This window comes from Oncorhynchus clarkii, chromosome 19, assembly GCF_045791955.1.
Source record: "Oncorhynchus clarkii lewisi isolate Uvic-CL-2024 chromosome 19, UVic_Ocla_1.0, whole genome shotgun sequence".
NCBI classification, from domain to species: domain Eukaryota; kingdom Metazoa; phylum Chordata; class Actinopteri; order Salmoniformes; family Salmonidae; genus Oncorhynchus; species Oncorhynchus clarkii.
Window position 1 is genome coordinate 44,530,609 of NC_092165.1, and position 18,053 is coordinate 44,548,661.

At 46.2% G+C, this 18,053-nt stretch overlaps 2 protein-coding genes across 2 annotated transcripts; one reads left to right on the forward strand and one right to left on the reverse strand.

The window, feature by feature from the left end:
• The first annotated feature begins 2,314 nt into the window (after positions 1-2,314).
• On the forward strand, positions 2,315-13,619 carry LOC139374284 (serine/threonine-protein kinase PAK 6-like). Its single transcript, XM_071115319.1, has 8 exons — positions 2,315-2,518; positions 3,649-4,260; positions 5,325-5,858; positions 8,097-8,230; positions 12,321-12,447; positions 12,531-12,656; positions 12,829-12,963; positions 13,452-13,619. Exons 1-8 carry the CDS (start codon positions 2,315-2,317, stop codon positions 13,617-13,619), a joined length of 2,040 nt encoding a protein of 679 aa, XP_070971420.1.
• A 1,465-nt stretch (positions 13,620-15,084) lies between these two features.
• LOC139374285 (uncharacterized) lies at positions 15,085-17,069 on the reverse strand. Its single transcript, XM_071115320.1, has one exon. It carries the CDS (start codon positions 17,067-17,069, stop codon positions 15,480-15,482), a length of 1,590 nt encoding a protein of 529 aa, XP_070971421.1. The 3' UTR covers positions 15,085-15,479.
• Between the last annotated feature and the right edge of the window lie 984 nt (positions 17,070-18,053).

An 18,053-nucleotide genomic window follows, 5' to 3' on the forward strand; every position in this document is an offset into this window, starting at 1 on the left:
GCGGAGGTGTATTTGGAGGGCCAGTTGGTCAGGATGACGTCTATGAGGGTGCCCTTGTTTACAGAGTTAGGGTTGTACCTGGTGGGTTCCTTGATGATTTGAGTGAGATTGAGGGCATCTAGCTTAGATTGTAGGACTGCCGGGGTGTTAAGCATATCCCAGTTTAGGTCACCTAACAGAACAAACTCTGAAGCTAGATGGGGGGCGATCAATTCACAAATGGTGTCCAGGGCACAGCTGGGAGCTGAGGGGGGTCGGTAGCAGGCGGCAACAGTGAGAGACTTATTTCTGGAGAGAGTAATTTTCAAAAATAGTAGTTCGACATTAGGGGTTATGGTGGTCGACTCCAGCATAGGGACATTAGGGGTTATGGTGGGTAGACTCCAGCATAGGGACATTAGGGGTTATGGTGGGTAGACTCCAGCATAGGGACATTAGGGGTTATGGTGGTAGACTCCAGCATAGGGACATTAGGGGTTATGGTGGGTAGACTCCAGCATAGGGACATTAGGGGTTATGGTGGTCGACTCCAGCATAGGGACATTAGGGGTTATGGTGGGTAGACTCCAGCATAGGGACATTAGTGTTTATGGTGGTAGACTCCAGCATAGGAACATTAGGGGTTATGGTGGTAGACTCCAGCATAGGAACATTAGGGGTTATGGTGGTAGACTCCAGCATAGGAACATTAGGGGTTATGGTGGTAGACTCCAGCATAGGGACATTAGGGGTTATGGTGGTAGACTCCAGCATAGGGACATTAGGGGTTATGGTGGGTAGACTCCAGCATAGGGACATTAGGGGTTATGGTGGGTAGACTCCAGCATAGGGACGTTAGGGGTTATGGTGGTAGACTCCAGCATAGGGACGTTAGGGGTTATGGTGGTAGACTCCAGCATAGGAACATTAGGGGTTATGGTGGTAGACTCCAGCATAGGGACATTAGGGGTTATGGTGGTAGACTCCAGCATAGGAACGTTAGGGGTTATGGTGGCAGACTCCAGCATAGGGACATTAGTGGTTATGGTGGGTAGACTCCAGCACAGGAACGTTAGGGGTTATGGTGGGTAGACTCCAGCATAGGAACGTTAGGGGTTATGGTGGTAGACTCCAGCATAGGAACGTTAGGGGTTATGGTGGTAGACTCCAGCATAGGAACGTTAGGGGTTATGGTGGTAGACTCCAGAATAGGAATGTTAGGGGTTATGGTGGGTAGACTCCAGCATAGGAACGTTAGGGGTTATGGTGGTAGAATCCAGCATAGGAACGTTAGGGGTTATGGTGGTAGACTCCAGCATAGGAACGTTAGGGGTTATGGTGGGTAGACTCCAGCATAGGAACGTTAGGGGTTATGGTGGTAGACTCCAGCATAGGAACGTTAGGGGTTATGGTGGTAGACTCCAGCATAGGAACGTTAGGGGTTATGGTGGTAGACTCCAGCATAGGAACGTTAGGGGTTATGGTGGTAGACTCCAGCATAGGAACGTTAGGGGTTATGGTGGGTAGACTCCAGCATAGGAACGTTAGGGGTTATGGTGGTAGACTCCAGCATAGGAACGTTAGGGGTTATGGTGGTAGACTCCAGCATAGGAACGTTAGGGGTTATGGTGGTAGACTCCAGCATAGGAACGTTAGGGGTTATGGTTGTAGACTCCAGCATAGGAACGTTAGGGGTTATGGTGGGTAGACTCCAGCATAGGAACGTTAGGGGTTATGGTGGTAGACTCCAGCATAGGAACGTTAGGGGTTATGGTGGTAGACTCCAGCATAGGAACGTTAGGGGTTATGGTGGTAGACTCCAGCATAGGAACGTTAGGGGTTATGGTGGGTGGACTATTTATGTTTTCCTCCCTCTAATGCACTGAAAGCCTGTGGGCTCTGGCCAGGTCGACTGTGTGCTCGTCAGTAAAAGGGCACAGAGAATGAATAAGCCTTAATAGATACCCTTCATTACACACAGGCTTACAAACTTGTCCCCCTAAGACAGGTTATAAGGCACAAAAGCAAATGACAGACAGAAAGCCAGTCTGGAAGATGGACATATCACGGAGAGAATATTTTTTAGACAGACAGATTGGAGTTTATTCACTTGTATTTCGTTTTCTAATGGAAGTGTCTGATGTTGTTATAGTAACTTCAATGTACACATTGATGGATAATTGACTGTTCATAGATTAAATAAGCTGTAAGTGACTTTATCAATGGTAACAACAGTAGCTGCTAATTTAGAAAAATAATGTATCGAATGTGTCTATTTCTTGTCTATGCAGGGCCGTCTTAAATTTGGCAAGCTGTCAGTCTTCTGGACCTGACAATGTTTCGTAAGAAGAAAAAGAAGAGGCCAGAGATCTCAACACCAAAGAACTTTGAGCACCGGGTGCACACCTCGTTTGACGCCAAGCGGTGCTGCTTTGTGGGCCTGCCGACCCAATGGCACAGTCTGATAGAGAACCTCCGTAGGCCCAAGCCTATGATGGACCCCTCCAGGATCACCTCCGTGGAGCTCAAGCCAAAGAAGGTACTGGACCTTATTCTCAGCTCACTTTCCTGTTTGCACAGGTTTTTTTTTCTCTGAACGTATTATCTAACAGACAAAAAGAGCTGAGAATGTATAGGATTTTATTTCTGAGATTTTTCCAGTTTTAGTAAGCCTCAAAACCCTCCATCACAAGTGTTTTTATCAGGCTATAACGCCCCCTTTAGATCTTCAGCAGAGTTACCCTGCTTTTGTCGTCTAAAGTTTCCCTAGTCCAGCGATGGCAGTGTGGTTGCCAGCACTTGCTGTTCTCCCTGTCATATTGCTTTCTTATCTATCACGGGGCTCAGCTAATGACCCTGCTGTGTACATTGACTGTACTACGCGACTCCTTGAAGACTCCAAGATTTATTACTCCATGCAGGAAAATAATAACGATCCATGGCTGAGGGATAGAAAGTGCACGTACAGCAGTGGAAATGCCAGTGAGCAAAAAAGCCTGCAAATCTAAGGATTTCTGCACTAGGCTGAATACTCATGCCGATATGCCCCTTACAAAAACACAAAACACTTTCATTACCACCATTGGATAAATTTCAGTTTTGCATTTCAAAATCCCAGTGAAGCAAGGTCATGGTTTTAACAGGATCATCAGGATTGAATTGGTAGTACAGGGGAGACTTGTGTTCTGTATGTAAATAATGTAGCGTTTACGGCAGAGGCAAAGGTTGGAGAGGTTACAAAAATAATTATTACATTTGAGACATTTGTACAATAATTCACAATTCTGTGAATTAGTTTGGCTACCTGTGCAGCTGTGAGAGCTGACCAGAGCACCATTCCAAAGACAGACAAACATAGGAGACTCTCGTGATGATGAACAAAACTTTACTTTAACCAGAGATTGAGTAATCAGCAAATTGGCCTTTCTCTAATAGGTTCAACTGGAAGGCCCAACACATGTTTTAAGTCTGTGTCATCTTGTTTTGTCAGGGCAAGGTGATGCTCTTTTTCTACGCCACTGCGATGTTTGCTGCTTGAGATTTCACTCTTCAGAAAGAATCTATCCGTCATTACAGTTTTTATACAAGCCACATTGCAAAATAGAAGTGCCTGTGTGCAGTATGTTACAATCATTCCAGGTTGGCTGAACATTACTGCTTTCCTTTCAGACCATCGTGCGTGGGAGTATGATCGGTCATGGAGACTACATCTCAACCATGATCTCCGACATGAGCAGGTTGTCGGTGACCAGCTCCAACTCCCTGAGGAAGAGCAGCCCTTCGGCCAGGAAAAGGGCCCAGTCCCTGGGCAGGCTGGGGGAGGTGAAGGAGGGGGACACCTACCAGTATGAAGACCTGGGAGAAGATGAGCTGGAGCAGCAGCAGTGGAGAGACAGGGCTCATAACATCCACAGTGAGAGTGGGACGAGTATTACCCTACAGCCGAACGGCGTTCTCCCCAGGGCCAAGTCCACCTATGAAGTGAGCATCAGCTGTCTGGAGGGACCCCTGGCTCCATCCCAGCCAATGCAAGTGCCTATTAAGGGGGCTTATATCAGCTGTGAGGTGGGTAGCCCCACAGAGACACTGATGGTTAAGAGAGACTTCCAGGTGCCCAGGGTTATGCCACAAAAACAGAGGCCTATCTCGTTCTTCTACAGCCCAGCCATGGCTGTCCAGCATACCGACCATGGGGGTCGCCCCCCTCCGGAGTACAGCACCAACCTCTACATCCACTCCCACAACAGCCCTGGCACACCATACTCCTCCTACGACCTGAAGGTGAGCAGATCACTTAATCATAATCTCTCATCTATATTTTAGATGGACATTGTTATAGGCCAGCCCGTTTGCTGCTATAACAGCCTCCACTCTTCTGGGAAGGCTTTCCACTTGCTTCGGGTACTTGCTTCCATTCAGCCACAACAGCATTATTAACGTTGAGCACTAATGTTCTGCAATTAGGCCTGGCTCGCAGTCGGCGTTCCAATTCATCCCAAAGGTGTTTGATGGGGTTGAGGTCAGGGTTCTGCGCAGGCCAGTCAAGTTCTTCCACCCCAATCTCGACAAACCATTTCTGTATGGACCTCGCTTTGTGCATGGGGCATTGTCATGCTGAAATAGGAAAGGGACTTCCCCAAACTGTTGCCACAAAGTTGGAAGCACAGAATCGTTTAGAATGTCATTGTCTGCTGTAGCGTTAAGATTTCCCTTCACTGGAACTAAGGGGCTTAGCCCGAACCATGAAAAACAGTCCCAGACCATTATTCTTCCTCCACCAAACTTTACACTATGCACTATGCATTGGGGCAGGTAGCGTTCTCCTGGCATCTGTAAAACCCAGATTCGTCCATTTGACTGTCAGATGGTGAAGCGTGATTCAACACTCCAGAGAACGCGTTTTCACTGCTCCAGAGTCCGATGGCGGAGAGCTATACATAATTTTCCATAATATGGCCAGCGAGTTACTTCTTAAACTGTTTTTTTTTAGGTAAAACATAGCAGCCTGCATTCCTGCATTCTACAGTTGATTGCTCAATTAATGCTGTTGTTTCTTTCGGGATGATAAAATATGATTTGTGACTTGATTGCTTCGATGTGCTTGTAAACATTGAGAGATGCTATGTTTGGCATAATCTCAAGGGTACATTGAGGTACCTATGGCAACGTTTTAGCAGGGAGCGCACCAGGTGAAGTCCATGCATAGTGTGAGAGTGAAGCACTGTGATTTACATCCAGTAATAAAGCAAGCCAGGGACCCTGGGAAGACAGCCAACTCTACCTCTCTCTCTCTCTCTCTCTCTCTCTCTCTCTCTCTCTCTCTCTCTCTTTTTGTTATTGTCCAGGCAGAGTCGGCTCTGAGGCACCACCAGTCAGGCTTCCTACCAAGCACCACCAGTAGTCCCTTCATGAGTGGCATCAGACCCCACAGGACGGTACGCTCCTCAGCCAGCTACACCCTGGGACTGTCTCCCAACATGGGCCTGAGACCCAACGGCCCTGACCCCTTTCTGAGACACTCAGGCTGCCCTAATGCTCCCTTCCCCGGACAGGACAGCCCATCCCAGCTCCGGCCTTCCCCCACCGGCTCCCTGGCCACCAGCCCCCCAGGCACATGTTCTCCTGCCTTCAGACCCCCTCAGCACCCACAGAGGCCGCCACCAGACCCCCCCAAGGTGACCCATAAACAGTTTAAGGCTGCCCTGAACATGGTGGTGGACAAGGGAGACCCTCGGTCGTACCTGGAGAACTTTGTAAAGATTGGAGAAGGGTCCACAGGGGTGGTGTGTATCGCTCGGGAGAAACACAGCGGCAGGCAGGTGGCCGTGAAGATGATGGACCTGCGGAGACAACAACGTAGAGAGCTGCTTTTCAACGAGGTATGACGACCTCCAGTCAACACTATCCTCAATGACCCCCCTCAAAACACCACCCCGAATCACCAACAAATCATGCTGGGATACATCACATAACAGAGCCCAGATGTTATTTATTTGTTGCCGGGTTTAACATGTTTAATGCATTTTAAATTGTCAAACAAAATACATTGAAACTGCTGGGTCAAATGCCCCCTTAGATCCATCTAGTTCTAGCGTAGAGATAGATAACACGAAGTCACTGTTTTGGTACACTGTAAAGTCCATGGAGAATAAGAGCACCTCCTCCCAGCTGCCCACTGCACTGACGCTACCGATACTGTCACCACCGATGAATCCATGATAACCGAGAATTTCAATAAGCATTTCTCTACCTGGACCCGTACAAATCAGCTGGGCTAGACAATCTGGACCCTCTCTTTCTAAAAATTATCCGCCGCCATTGTTGCAACCCCTATTACCAGTCTGCTCAACCTCTCTCCTCTCAAGATCACTGACCATTTAGAATCCCACCGTACCTTCTCATCTGTGCAATCCGTTTTCCAAGCCGGTCACGGGTGTACCTCAGACACGCTCAAGGTATTAAACAATATCACAACCGCCATCGATAAAAGACAGTACTGTGCAGCCGTCTTCATCGACCTGGCCAAGGCTTTCGACTCTGTCAATCACCGCATTCTTATCGGCAGACTCAACAGCCTTGGTTTCTCAAATGACTAGCTTGCCTGGTTCACCAACTACTTCTCAGATAGAGTTCAGTGTGTCAAATTGGAGGACCTGTTGTTCGGAATTCTGTCTCTATGAGGGTACCACAGGGTTCAATTCTCGGGCTGACTCTTTTCTCTGTATACATCAACGATGTCGCTCTTGCTGCTGGTGATTCCCTGATCCACCTCTACGCAGACGACACCATTCTGTATACATCTGGCACTTCTTTGGACACTGTGTTAACAAACCTCCAAACGAGATTCAATGCCATACAACACTCCTTCCGTGGCCTCCAACTGCTCTTAAATGCTAGTAAAACTAAATGTATGCTTTTCAACCGATCACTGCCCGCACCTGCCCGCCCGACTAGCATCACTACTCTGGACGGTTCTGACTTAGAATATGTGGACAACTACAAATACCTAGGTGTCTGGCTAGACTGTAAACTCTCCTTCCAGACTCATATTAAACATCTCCAATCCAAAATTAAATCCAGAATTGGCTTCTTATTTTGCAACAAAGCCTTCTTCACTCACGCTGCCAAACATACCCTCGTAAAACTGACTATCCTACCGATCCTTGACTTTGGCGATGTCATTTACAAAATAGCCTCCAACACTCTACTCAGCAAACTGGACGTAGTCTATTACAGTGCCATCCGTTTTGTCACCAAAGCCCCATATACCACCCACCACTGCGACCAGTATGCTCTCGTCGGCTGGCCTTTGCTTCCTATTCGTCGCCAGACCCACTGGCTCCAGGTCATCTATAAGTCTTTGCTAGGTAAATCTCCGCCTTATATCAGCTCACTGGTCACAATAACAACACCCACTCATAGCACGCGCTCCAGCAGATATATCTCACGGGTGATCCCCAAAGCCAACACCCCCTTTTGCCTCCTTTCCTTACAGTTCTCTGCTGCCAATGACTGGAACGTATTGCAAAAATCGCTGAAGTTGGAGACTTATATCTCCCTCACTAACTTTAAACATCAGCTATCTGAGCAGCTAACCGATCGCTGCAGCTGTACACAGCCCATCTGTAAATAGCCCATCCAATCTACCTACCTCATCCCCATATTGTTTTCATTTACGTTTTTGCTCTTTTGCACACCAGTATTTCTACTAGCCCATCATCATCTGCACATCTATCACTCCAGTGTTAATTTGCTAAATTGTAATTACTTCGCTACTATGACCTATTTATTGCCTACCTTCTCACCCCATTTGCACACTATATAGACTTTTTTCTATTGTGTTATTGACTGTACGTTTGTTTATTCCATGTGTAACTCTGTGTTGTTGTTTGTGTTGCACTGCTTTGCTTTATCTTGGCCAGGTCGCAGTTGTAAATGAGAACTTGTTCTCAACTGGCCTACCTGGTTAAATAAAGGTAAAATAAAAAAATAAGAAAATAAAAACTGTTTCCCAGACAATAATACCCAAATAACCTTTTTTTTCCCATGAGTACCCTCTTGAAATCATCAGGTACGTTACATGACACCTCTGTTATCAACTGTATGTGTTTGTCCAGGTGGTGATCATGAGGGACTACCAGCACAGGAATGTGGTGGAGATGTTTAAAAGTGCCCTGGTGGAGGAGGAGCTCTGGGTCATTATGGAGTACCTACAGGGTGGAGCACTAACCAACATCGTGTCTGAGACCAGGTATGGAGACATTGCACAGACTTGACCTACACAGCCAGAAATAACTGCTGTCATACAGGGGGAAAATTGTATTGAGGGGTCAATATAATGTCAAATATAGGCATTTTTAAGAGACAAGACTTCAAGGACATGTGTGACAGAAGGATGAAGCAAAATTCTTGTTATGTCTTCAGTACCTATTTTCACCATTAAGGGGTAGTGTGGTACTAATTAGTTGAGAGGACAGGCAACTACGCACAGTCACTCCCATTTTCACTGCCACTTTAGCAAAACACTGTCCTCCTATGGGAAAATATAATCCGATAACATAATTCGATTTGTGTGTGTTCAAATGAAATGTGGTGAAATTAATTTAGTCCCAAAACACAATTTTATCTATGCTCTCATCCTGTTCAGTACTGTATATCAGATACTCTAGAAATGCATAAACAAAAGCAAGAAAATGGCCCACTCGATATTAGACACAAGGAATTGTCAGTGAATTTGAACTCTACCTGTCAATGTATTTTAATTCCAAACTGAAAGTTGGCTCATTCACAATACAGAGACAGGAGTATACCTCAGAGCCTAGAGACATGGGGACTGAGTGCATTTCTAACTGACATATAAAAATGGGCCAGATCACATTGACTGTCATTTTCAGTTTTTGTCAGCAGAACCCAAGATTTGCTCAATTATACCTCCTTCATACTCCAATCCAACCCCAAATACGTTTTTTAAACAATCAATAAAGCTATTAGCCAGAACAACAAACAAAAAAACTATTTTCTGGGGTGTTTCTGTAGCACAGTTCTTCAGTGTTCAAAATCAGCTAGGCTATATTTTCATGATGCAAACACGAGATACAGTGAATGTATGTAGTTGTCTGAACCACCACTACACTCTTCGAAAAAAAGGTTACATCTAGAACCTAATAGGGTTCTTCGACTGTCCCCATAGGATAACATTTTAAAGAAACCTTGATGGTTCCACGTAGAACCGTTTTGGGCTCCATGTAGAACCCTATCCACAAGGATATACTGCTTTCACTGGAACAGGCCCAGATCCCTTTCATTTGCTTTAAGAAAAGATGCAGGAAAAGGGGCCGCAGATCGGGCATCCTTCTGAGAATCCATAGGCGAGCGAGTAAACTCCCACTACTATCCATTCTTCTTGCTAACGTGCAGTCATTGGAAAATAAAATTGACGAGACATTAAAAACTGTAATATCTTATGTGTCACCGAGATGTGGCTGAACGACGATATGAATAATATAGAGCAGGCGGGATTTTCCATGCACCGGCAGAACAGAACAGAACAGTCTGGTAAAACGAGGGATGGGGGTGTGTGTCTATTTGTTAATATCAGCTGGTGTGCGATGTCTAATGTTAAAGAAGCCTTGAGGTATTGCTCGCCTGAGGTAGAGTACCTTCTGATAAGCTGTAGACCACACTATCTACCAGGAGAGTTCTCATCTATATTATTGGTAGCCGTCTATTTACCACCACAGAACAAATCTGGCACTAAGACTGCTCTCAACCAACTCTATAAGGCCATAAGCAAATAAGAAAATGCTCACCCAGAAACAGCACTCCTAGTGGCCTGGGACTTTAATGCAGATAAACTTAAATAAATGTTTACCAGCATGTCACATGTGCAACCAGAGGGGAAAAAAATCCTAAACCACCTTTACTCCACACACAGAGATGCATACAAAGCTATCCCCTGCCCTCCATTTGGCAAATCTGACCATAATTCTATCCTCCTTATTCCTGCTTACAAGCTAAAACTAAAGCAGGAAGTACCAGTGACTCGCTCAATACGGAAGTGGTCAGATGACGCGGATATTACATTACAGGACTGCTTTGCTAGCACAGACTGGAATATGTTCCGGGATTCATCCAATGGTATTGAGGAGTACACCACCTCTGTCATCGGCTTCATCAATAAGTGCATTGACGATGTCCTCCCCATAGCCCCATAGTGACCGTACATACATATCCCAACAAGAAGCCATGGATTACAGGCCACATCCGCGTCGAGCTAACGGCTAGAGATGCCACTTTCAAGGAGCGGAAGACTAATCTGAACGCTTATAAGAAATCGTGCTATGTCCTCAGACAAACCATCGAACAAGCAAAGCAGGATACAGGATTAAGATAGAAACCTACTACAGCTGCTCTGACACACATCGGATGTGGCATGGTTTGAAAACTATTACGTACTACAAAGGGAAACCCAGCCGTGAGCTGTCCAGTGACGTGAGCCTACCAGACGAGCTAAATGCCTTTTATGCTCGCTTCGAGGCAAGCAACACTGAAGCATGCACGGGAGCACCAGCTTTTCTTGATGACTGTGTGATAACGCTCTCGGTAGCCGATGTTAACAAAAGGTTTAAACAGGTCTACATTCACAAAGCCGCTGGGCCAAACGGATTACCAGGACATGTACTCAAAGTATGCGTGGACCAACTGTCAAGTGTCTTCACTGATATTTTAAAACTCTCTCTGACCGAGTCTGCAATATCTACATGTTTCAAGCAGACCACCATAGTCCCTGTGCCCAAGGAAGCGAAGGTAACCTGCCTAAATGATTACCGCCCCGTAACACTCACATCGGTAGCCATGAAGTGCTTTGAAAGGCTGGTCATGGCTCACATCAACAGCATTCTCCCGGACACCCTAAACCCACTCCAATTCGCATACCGCCCCAATTGATCCACAGATGACGCAATCTCAATCGCACTCCACACTGCCCTTTCCCACCTGGACAAAAGGAATATCTATGTGAGAATGCTGTTCATTGATTACAGCTCAGTGTTCAACACCATAGTGCCCACGAAGCTCATCACTAAGCTAAGGACTCTGGGACTAAACACCTCCCTCTGCAACTGGATCCTGGACTTCCTGACGGGCCGCCCCCAGGTGGTAAGAGTAGGCAATAACACGTCTGCCACGCTGATCCTTAGTACTGGGGCCCCTCAGGGGTGTGTACTTAGTCCCCTCCTGTACTCCCTGTTCACCCACAACTGCGTGGCCAAACACGACTCCAACACCATCATTAAGTTTGCTGACGACACAACAGTGGTAGGCCTGATCACCGACAACGACGAGACGGCCTATAGGGAGGTCAGAGACCTGGCAGTGTGGTGCCAGGACAACAACCTCTCCCTCAATGTGAGCAAGACAAAGGAGCTGATCATGGTCTACAGGAAAAGGTGGGCCGAACAGGCCCCATTAACATCGATGGGGCTGTAGTGGAGCGGGTCAAGAGTTTCAAGTTCCTTGGTGTCCACATCACCAACAAACTATCATGGTCCAAACATACCAAGACAGTCGGGAAGAGGGTACGACAAAACCTTTTACCCCTCAGGAGACTGAAAAGATTTGGCATGGGTCTCCAGATCCTCAAAAGGTTCTACAGCTGCACCATCGAGAGCATCCTGACCGGTTGCATCACAACCTGGTGTGGCAACTGCTCGGCATCTGACCGTAAGACGCTACAGAGGGTAGTGCGTACGGCCCAGTACATCACTGGGGCCAAGCTTCCTGCCATCCAGGACCTATATAATAGGCGGTGTCAGAGGAAAGCCCATTAAATTGTTAGAGACTCCAGTCACCCAAGTGTGACTGCTACCGCACAGCAGGCAGTAGCGGAATCGCCAAGTCTAGGACCAAAGGCTCCTCAACAGCTTCTACCCCCAAGCCATAAGACTGCTGAACAATTCATAAAATTGTCACTGGACTATTTACATTGACCCCCCCCCCCCCCCCCCCCCTTTGTACACTGCTGCTACTTGCTGTTTATTATCTATGCATAGTCACTTCACCCCTACCTACATGTACAAATTACCTCAACTAACCTGTACACCCGCACACTGACTTGGTACCGGTACCCCCTGTAAATAGCCTCGTTATTGTTATTGTGTTACTTTTTATTATTATTTTTTACTTTTGTCTATTTGGTAAATATTTTCTCAACTCTTCTTGAACTGCACTGTTGGTTAAGGGCTTGTAAGTAAGCATTTCACAGTAAGGTATACACTTGTTGTATTTGGCGCATGTGACAAATAAAGTTTGATTTGATATATCAGTGTCACTCTCCTATGCAGGCTGAGTGAGGAGCAGATAGCCACAGTCTGTGAGGCTGTGCTGCAAGCCCTGGCCTACCTTCACTCCCAGGGGGTTATCCACAGGGACATCAAGAGTGATTCCATACTGCTAACACTGGATGGGAGGGTAAGTCTCTCTCTCATAAGTATTTTTAATTCAGTTGAGAAAAACACATCTGTTTATAATTTAATTTTAATGTCCCTGTATAGATCAAGCTGTCCGACTTTGGGTTCTGTGCTCAGATCAGTAAAGACATCCCCAAAAGGAAGTCTTTAGTGGGAACACCCTACTGGATGGCTCCGGAGGTCATCTCTAAATCACCATACAGCACTGAGGTGAGAAAGAAGATATTCAAAAAAATGTGTATCCTAACAAACTGTACATGTATATTACTGCATACTAATGACATACTAGCTGTATCCAAACAAATACTCATGATGTCCAGTATTCATGTGCATGTCAACACTGACTGAAGGTGAATATATACTGGTTTGTTGTGTCTGCCAGGTAGATGTGTGGTCTCTTGGTATCATGGTAGTTGAGATGGTGGATGGAGAGCCCCCTTACTTCAGTGAGACCCCTGTTGCAGCCATGAGAAGACTGAGGGATGAGCCAGCTCCCACTGTACGGAACGCAACACAGGTCAGAGGTGAAACAGAATACATACATAGAGGGCCTCCCGAGTCTGGGGCTGTGTCATTACCGGCCATGACCGGGAGTCCCATAGGGCGCGTCCGGGTTAGGGGAGGGTTTGGCCGGGGGGGCTTCATTTGGCTCATCGCGCTCTAGCAACTCCTTGTGGCGGGCCGGGCGCCTGCAGGCTGACTTTGGTGGTCAATTGAACAGTGTTACCTCCGACACATTGGTGCAGCTGGCTTCCGGGTTAAGCGAGCGGGTGTTAAGAAGTGCGGTTTGGCGGGTCATGTTTTGGAGGACGCATGACTTGACCTTCACCTCTACCGAGCTCGTTAGGGAGTTGCAGTCATGAGACAAGATCGTAATCACGAAATTATGAAAAAGGGGGGTAAAAAAATATTTAAAAAATAAAAGAATACATACACGGAGAGATAACACCTTTTCTCTATTTCAACATGTCTGCTGAATTAACTTGGACTTCACACTTTGTGTAGGTCTCCCCGGTGTTGAAGAACTTCCTAGACCGTATGTTGATCCGAGACCCAGTGGAGCGTGCCAGCGCCACAGACCTGCTAGAACACCCCTTCCTCCTACAGAGCGGCTCCCCGCAGTGCCTGGTGCCCCTGGTGGAACAGTACCGCAAGCGCATGTCCCGCTGCTGATTCTCCCCCCCTTCATGGACCCTGATCTCTGATTACTACTGTACCCTGAGTGTGACCTGCCCAGGCCCAACCCAGTCAGCAACCATCCCAGGGAGGGAGCAGCACCAGAGAGCCTGGTGCTGCTACAGAGCTCATGGCAGCAGGCCGGCAGGCTTGGTAGACAGTGACACAGCCTGGGCCTGCAAATCTAAGAAGCACTTTAGCAGTGAGTTGGCGTAGTGTTACGGCAGCATGCAAACAAACAGTATTCCTCACTCATCTCAATAACGTCTGGGCCTACCTGTGATAGACAACATCCAATGGAATTCCTCTCGACATAACACCAATCTAGCATTGGTGCATTATATAAAACTTGAAATCCAAGGGAACTGGAAACTGTAGCATATTGTGAACCTTTACCGTAATTGAGCAGTTTCCCATCGGAGTGTTTGGATATTAGTTGTGTATTTTCAGCTTGTGCTATAGGCTCAAGCTGTGGTAGCTCATGACTTTGAGAGAAGCGTGATGTTACATACCTCTACAACCATATGGGACACTGACTGAAGTTCAGTGAAACCTTGCACCTTGTCAGTGAACAATTTTCATGGCCAAATGAAGGCACACCTGGCCTGATCGGAATGGTTAAAACATGCTACTGAGAGATGACATGAGAGACATCCTCCAACATCACCATGACAAATGTGTAGATGGGTTGGCTGTTTGTTTTTATTGGGCTCAATGAATCATATTTCTTTTAATATTTATTATATTTTGCTTTTCTGAAAAGGGTTGTGAACTGTTTGTAGCCTAAGATGTGAAATTGCAAATAAGTTAAAATTTTAGATTATCAACTTGAAATGTAGCGGTTGAACAAATAATGTAAATACAGATACTGTATATTAGGACTTGCAGAGCCATTGTATAGTTAGTTATATGGGATGAATTTGACTTAATTTTGAAAGTGTGTGTGTTTACGCTTGGACGCTGTGTTAGTATTGCCTCAAACATCTCTTCCACTGTGTGGTGACTGACTTTTGAAACTACAGGATGTGTGTGTTGCTACTGAACATGTGTGTGTGTGTGTGTGTGTGTGTGTGTGTGTGTGTGTGTGTGTGTGTTTGCAGTATTTTCATTGGTTTGAATAGATAAAGCACACAGGTTTGGCATGTGAAGAACGTCCACCAGCTGAGAGCACATTGCACATTGTCTTTGTATTCTTACCAGTGACACAACATATTTAATGTATTTGTATTTCTATGTAGGACATTCATGAAAAAGAGAATTATACATTATTTACATTTTCTAAAAATCAATAAATAATGCATATTGACTCTTGATCTTGATAATCTAAGCACTGTTATTTTGTTCCAATTCAGTTTGATGTTTAATGCCCCCTTTCACACAGTTGTATCTCTCTCTCTCCCAGCTCTCTCTCTCACATACATGCATCATATCAAATGCAGAAATTAGAATTCTGTCACATTTTTTAAATATTTTAATAAATATATGACAAGTCACATAGCATAGCTTGTGCATATTAACATCATGATTCATTGTAAATAATTATACATGACAGGCTTACCTAGAATATAGGCTACATATTCCATAGTATAATAGTATAATATAACATTATTTTTGACAAATAAAAGCAACACTGCCATCATTACGATTGATGCATATAGCACATGACTGAATCGACAGACAAAGCAATGGGCTATGTTCATTAGCCTGAAGAAACACGATAGAGCTATAGGATTATCGTTATTTTACAATCTAAGAATAAAGGAGATAATGTACCACACTGCTTGAACATGTGGAATCTAAAGTGCTTTATCAAATCGACTTCTCCTAATTCTTCAAATTGAACAATTGGTTTCCCTGTTACTCCAGGGAGACAACTTGGGAAGTGCTCTCAAATTCACACTTCACCCCGCTAATGCTGTCCACGCTTGGCTGACTGTTAACTCTCTGGTGCGTGTGTGAAAAGGGAAAAGTCTCGGACCGGGACATCCTCCCTCTGCCCTGTGAGGAACCGGAGGAACAGTCAATTACCAGTCTCATGAACTCGGGGGCGGTGAATCGCCGCAGTAATCTGGTCCCCAGCCCGGTGAACCCCGGTGGACGGACAGGAATCTTCTCCGGCTCCATCTCTGCTCTGTGGAAGAGGAGTTTGTTGAGTCGCCCGTTCGGCGGGAGGCTGCCACGCTTCTGACTCCCTCTCCTGCTTGATTGAGCGACGTCATTATTATCATTTTTTGGCGCCCTGATGGTATCCTCGGGTGCTCTCTGAGATTTATTTATACCGATTAAAAGTGCTTTTGGTGCCGTGACGGATTTGTCAGTGTCGTTTGTCACCTCCCAGGTGCTCTTTTGACATTCAATCTTTGCTATCAGGGATCTCTCGTCCTGCAGCGAGGCTCTCTTTAATTTCCTGCCTGATAGGCTCATGTCACACACATCACCCTGATAGGACTGCTTTCTGCTGCTCAGGAGGTCCAGGTTAAATGGCTTTGCTTTGTCCCAGAGTGGAATACTCTCTGGCTCCTCCTGTTTCATTCCTCTGTGTCTGTTGACATCTTTCTGGCATGGCGATGGGTGATGGCTCAGTGTTTTAACCCCCCTCATGTCCCGTAGCTTATGGTTCTGTATCTGTTTGGCTGTGAATATGTCATCCTGTTCTTCTTCTGACAGGGCCCGCTCAAGGTGATTTCTATCTAGAGACTGATTCTGGCATCTGATGCGCGCCCACAGTTTGTTACTGTCCCCGACCCTCAGCTGTCTCTGGAACACGCCAGGCAGATGGTCTTCATCCTGACTCTGGAACTGTTTAGAGAACCTCTCCAGAACCTGCCTGGGGAGCTTGTTGGGCTTCTGCCGCTCTGTCCCGGCCTCCATCCCAAATCCGACCTCCCCTAGTGGGTCATCTGACACTACCCCCCTCCTCCCAGAGTTCAGGGCCTGGACACAGTGGTCATGCCCAAAGAAGTTGGCCACCTGGATGGCAGAGTGGCCAGCCTGATTGGTGCGGTCCAGTCTCAGGCCCATTCTTTTGAAAGCCCTGACCAGGAAATCCAACACGGGGCTATGGCCGGTGTAGGCTGCGTACATCAGGGCGCTGTTCCCCCAGGCGTCAGATACATCAGGGTCGGCGTTGAACTGCACCAGGAGTTTGACCACGTCCAGGTGGCCCAGCTCACAGGCCAGGCTCAAGGAGGTACGCCCGTGCTCATCCTGGCAATTCACGTCGGCCCCTTTTTCCAGCAGCAGGCGGGTAAACTTGGCCCTACCCCCGGGGTCCTGCAGGCAAACGGCGAACATCAAAGGGGTACGGCCATTTTCCGTCTTGGAGTTGATTATGCGGTTGTCCAGCGCATCCAGGACGAAGCGCGCCAGGTGCACTTTGCCATCGTGCATGGCGTCCAGGAAGGTCTTGGTGCCAGAGCCCTGACGCAGATCTTTAGGTCTCATCATGCTTGACGGTAACTTCTGGAGGTGAGCCTCAGACTGTGTTCTGAGATAGAAAGGGAGAGTGAATCAGGGCCCCCTCTGTGTTGACAGTGAGTGTATTTACCTCAGAGTGAGCCTCAGCGAGGAGCTGCATGTGCTTTTATACCTCTCTCTCTACACACCCTCCTCGCGTTGTCAAGGAAACAGCCATCTGAGGTCCATTATGCTGCTGCAACATCCGTTCAGAATAACTTCCCTCCGCCGGGAGGAAATATATGCTATTTGAACTGAATAATTACTCAAGGAGAAAAACATTGCTGCGTTTTTGATGTGTGCCAGGTTAAAGCGGCTGCAAAAGAGGTGCTTAAATCAGTCTCTTTTCCCCCCAGGTTTAATACCATTATTTCACATACAGCTCTAATTAAATTAAAGCTTGGATTTTCAATTTTATACCATTTTGTTGCTAAAGGTCAGCTAATCCTGCATGATATGAACGTTTTAAATAATGTATTATATTATGACTTATACATATGCATGAATATAGTTTCTTCTCTTACCAAAGTTTTCAGAGAATAATATAGTATAGTCAGGTTTGGAGCACTGATTTGGCTTTTTAAGACAGAATGGAAATTTGAGTTTTCATCACTGCACAGGTGCCAAAAACACCATCCCACCCCTATGATACAGCTCCAGTGAATTGAGGTATTATTTACATACTGTAGCAACTCCCCTCGGCTCCCTTGTGCCAGGAAACCTGGCCCTCTCACTGCCTTTGATCCCTTTGATCTCTGTAATCAGTGACAAGAACTCTGTTTGTACGACAACGTCTATTCTTTTCCCATGTAACCTGCTGCATGCTGTGATACTAATAATGTGTCATGTTCTGTCCACGTGACAGGAGCGAGGTCTCTGAACATGGCTACCGTGATGAATACTGTATTGAGGAAAATGTTTTTTCAATGCTTTATTTGTTCTGTTGAAGTGTTTCGCAACCAACTGTTTTGTAAA

Coding starts and splice junctions, on each gene's coding strand:
- LOC139374284 (XM_071115319.1), top strand. CDS start 2,315: ATGTTTCGTAAGAAGAAAAAGAAGAGGCCAGAGATCTCAACACCAAAG. Junction 8,231..12,320: donor AACATCGTGTCTGAGACCAG/GTATGGAGACAT, acceptor TCTCCTATGCAG/GCTGAGTGAGGAGCAGATAG. Junction 12,448..12,530: donor TGCTAACACTGGATGGGAGG/GTAAGTCTCTCT, acceptor GTCCCTGTATAG/ATCAAGCTGTCCGACTTTGG.
- LOC139374285 (XM_071115320.1), bottom strand. CDS start 17,069: ATGATGAGACCTAAAGATCTGCGTCAGGGCTCTGGCACCAAGACCTTC.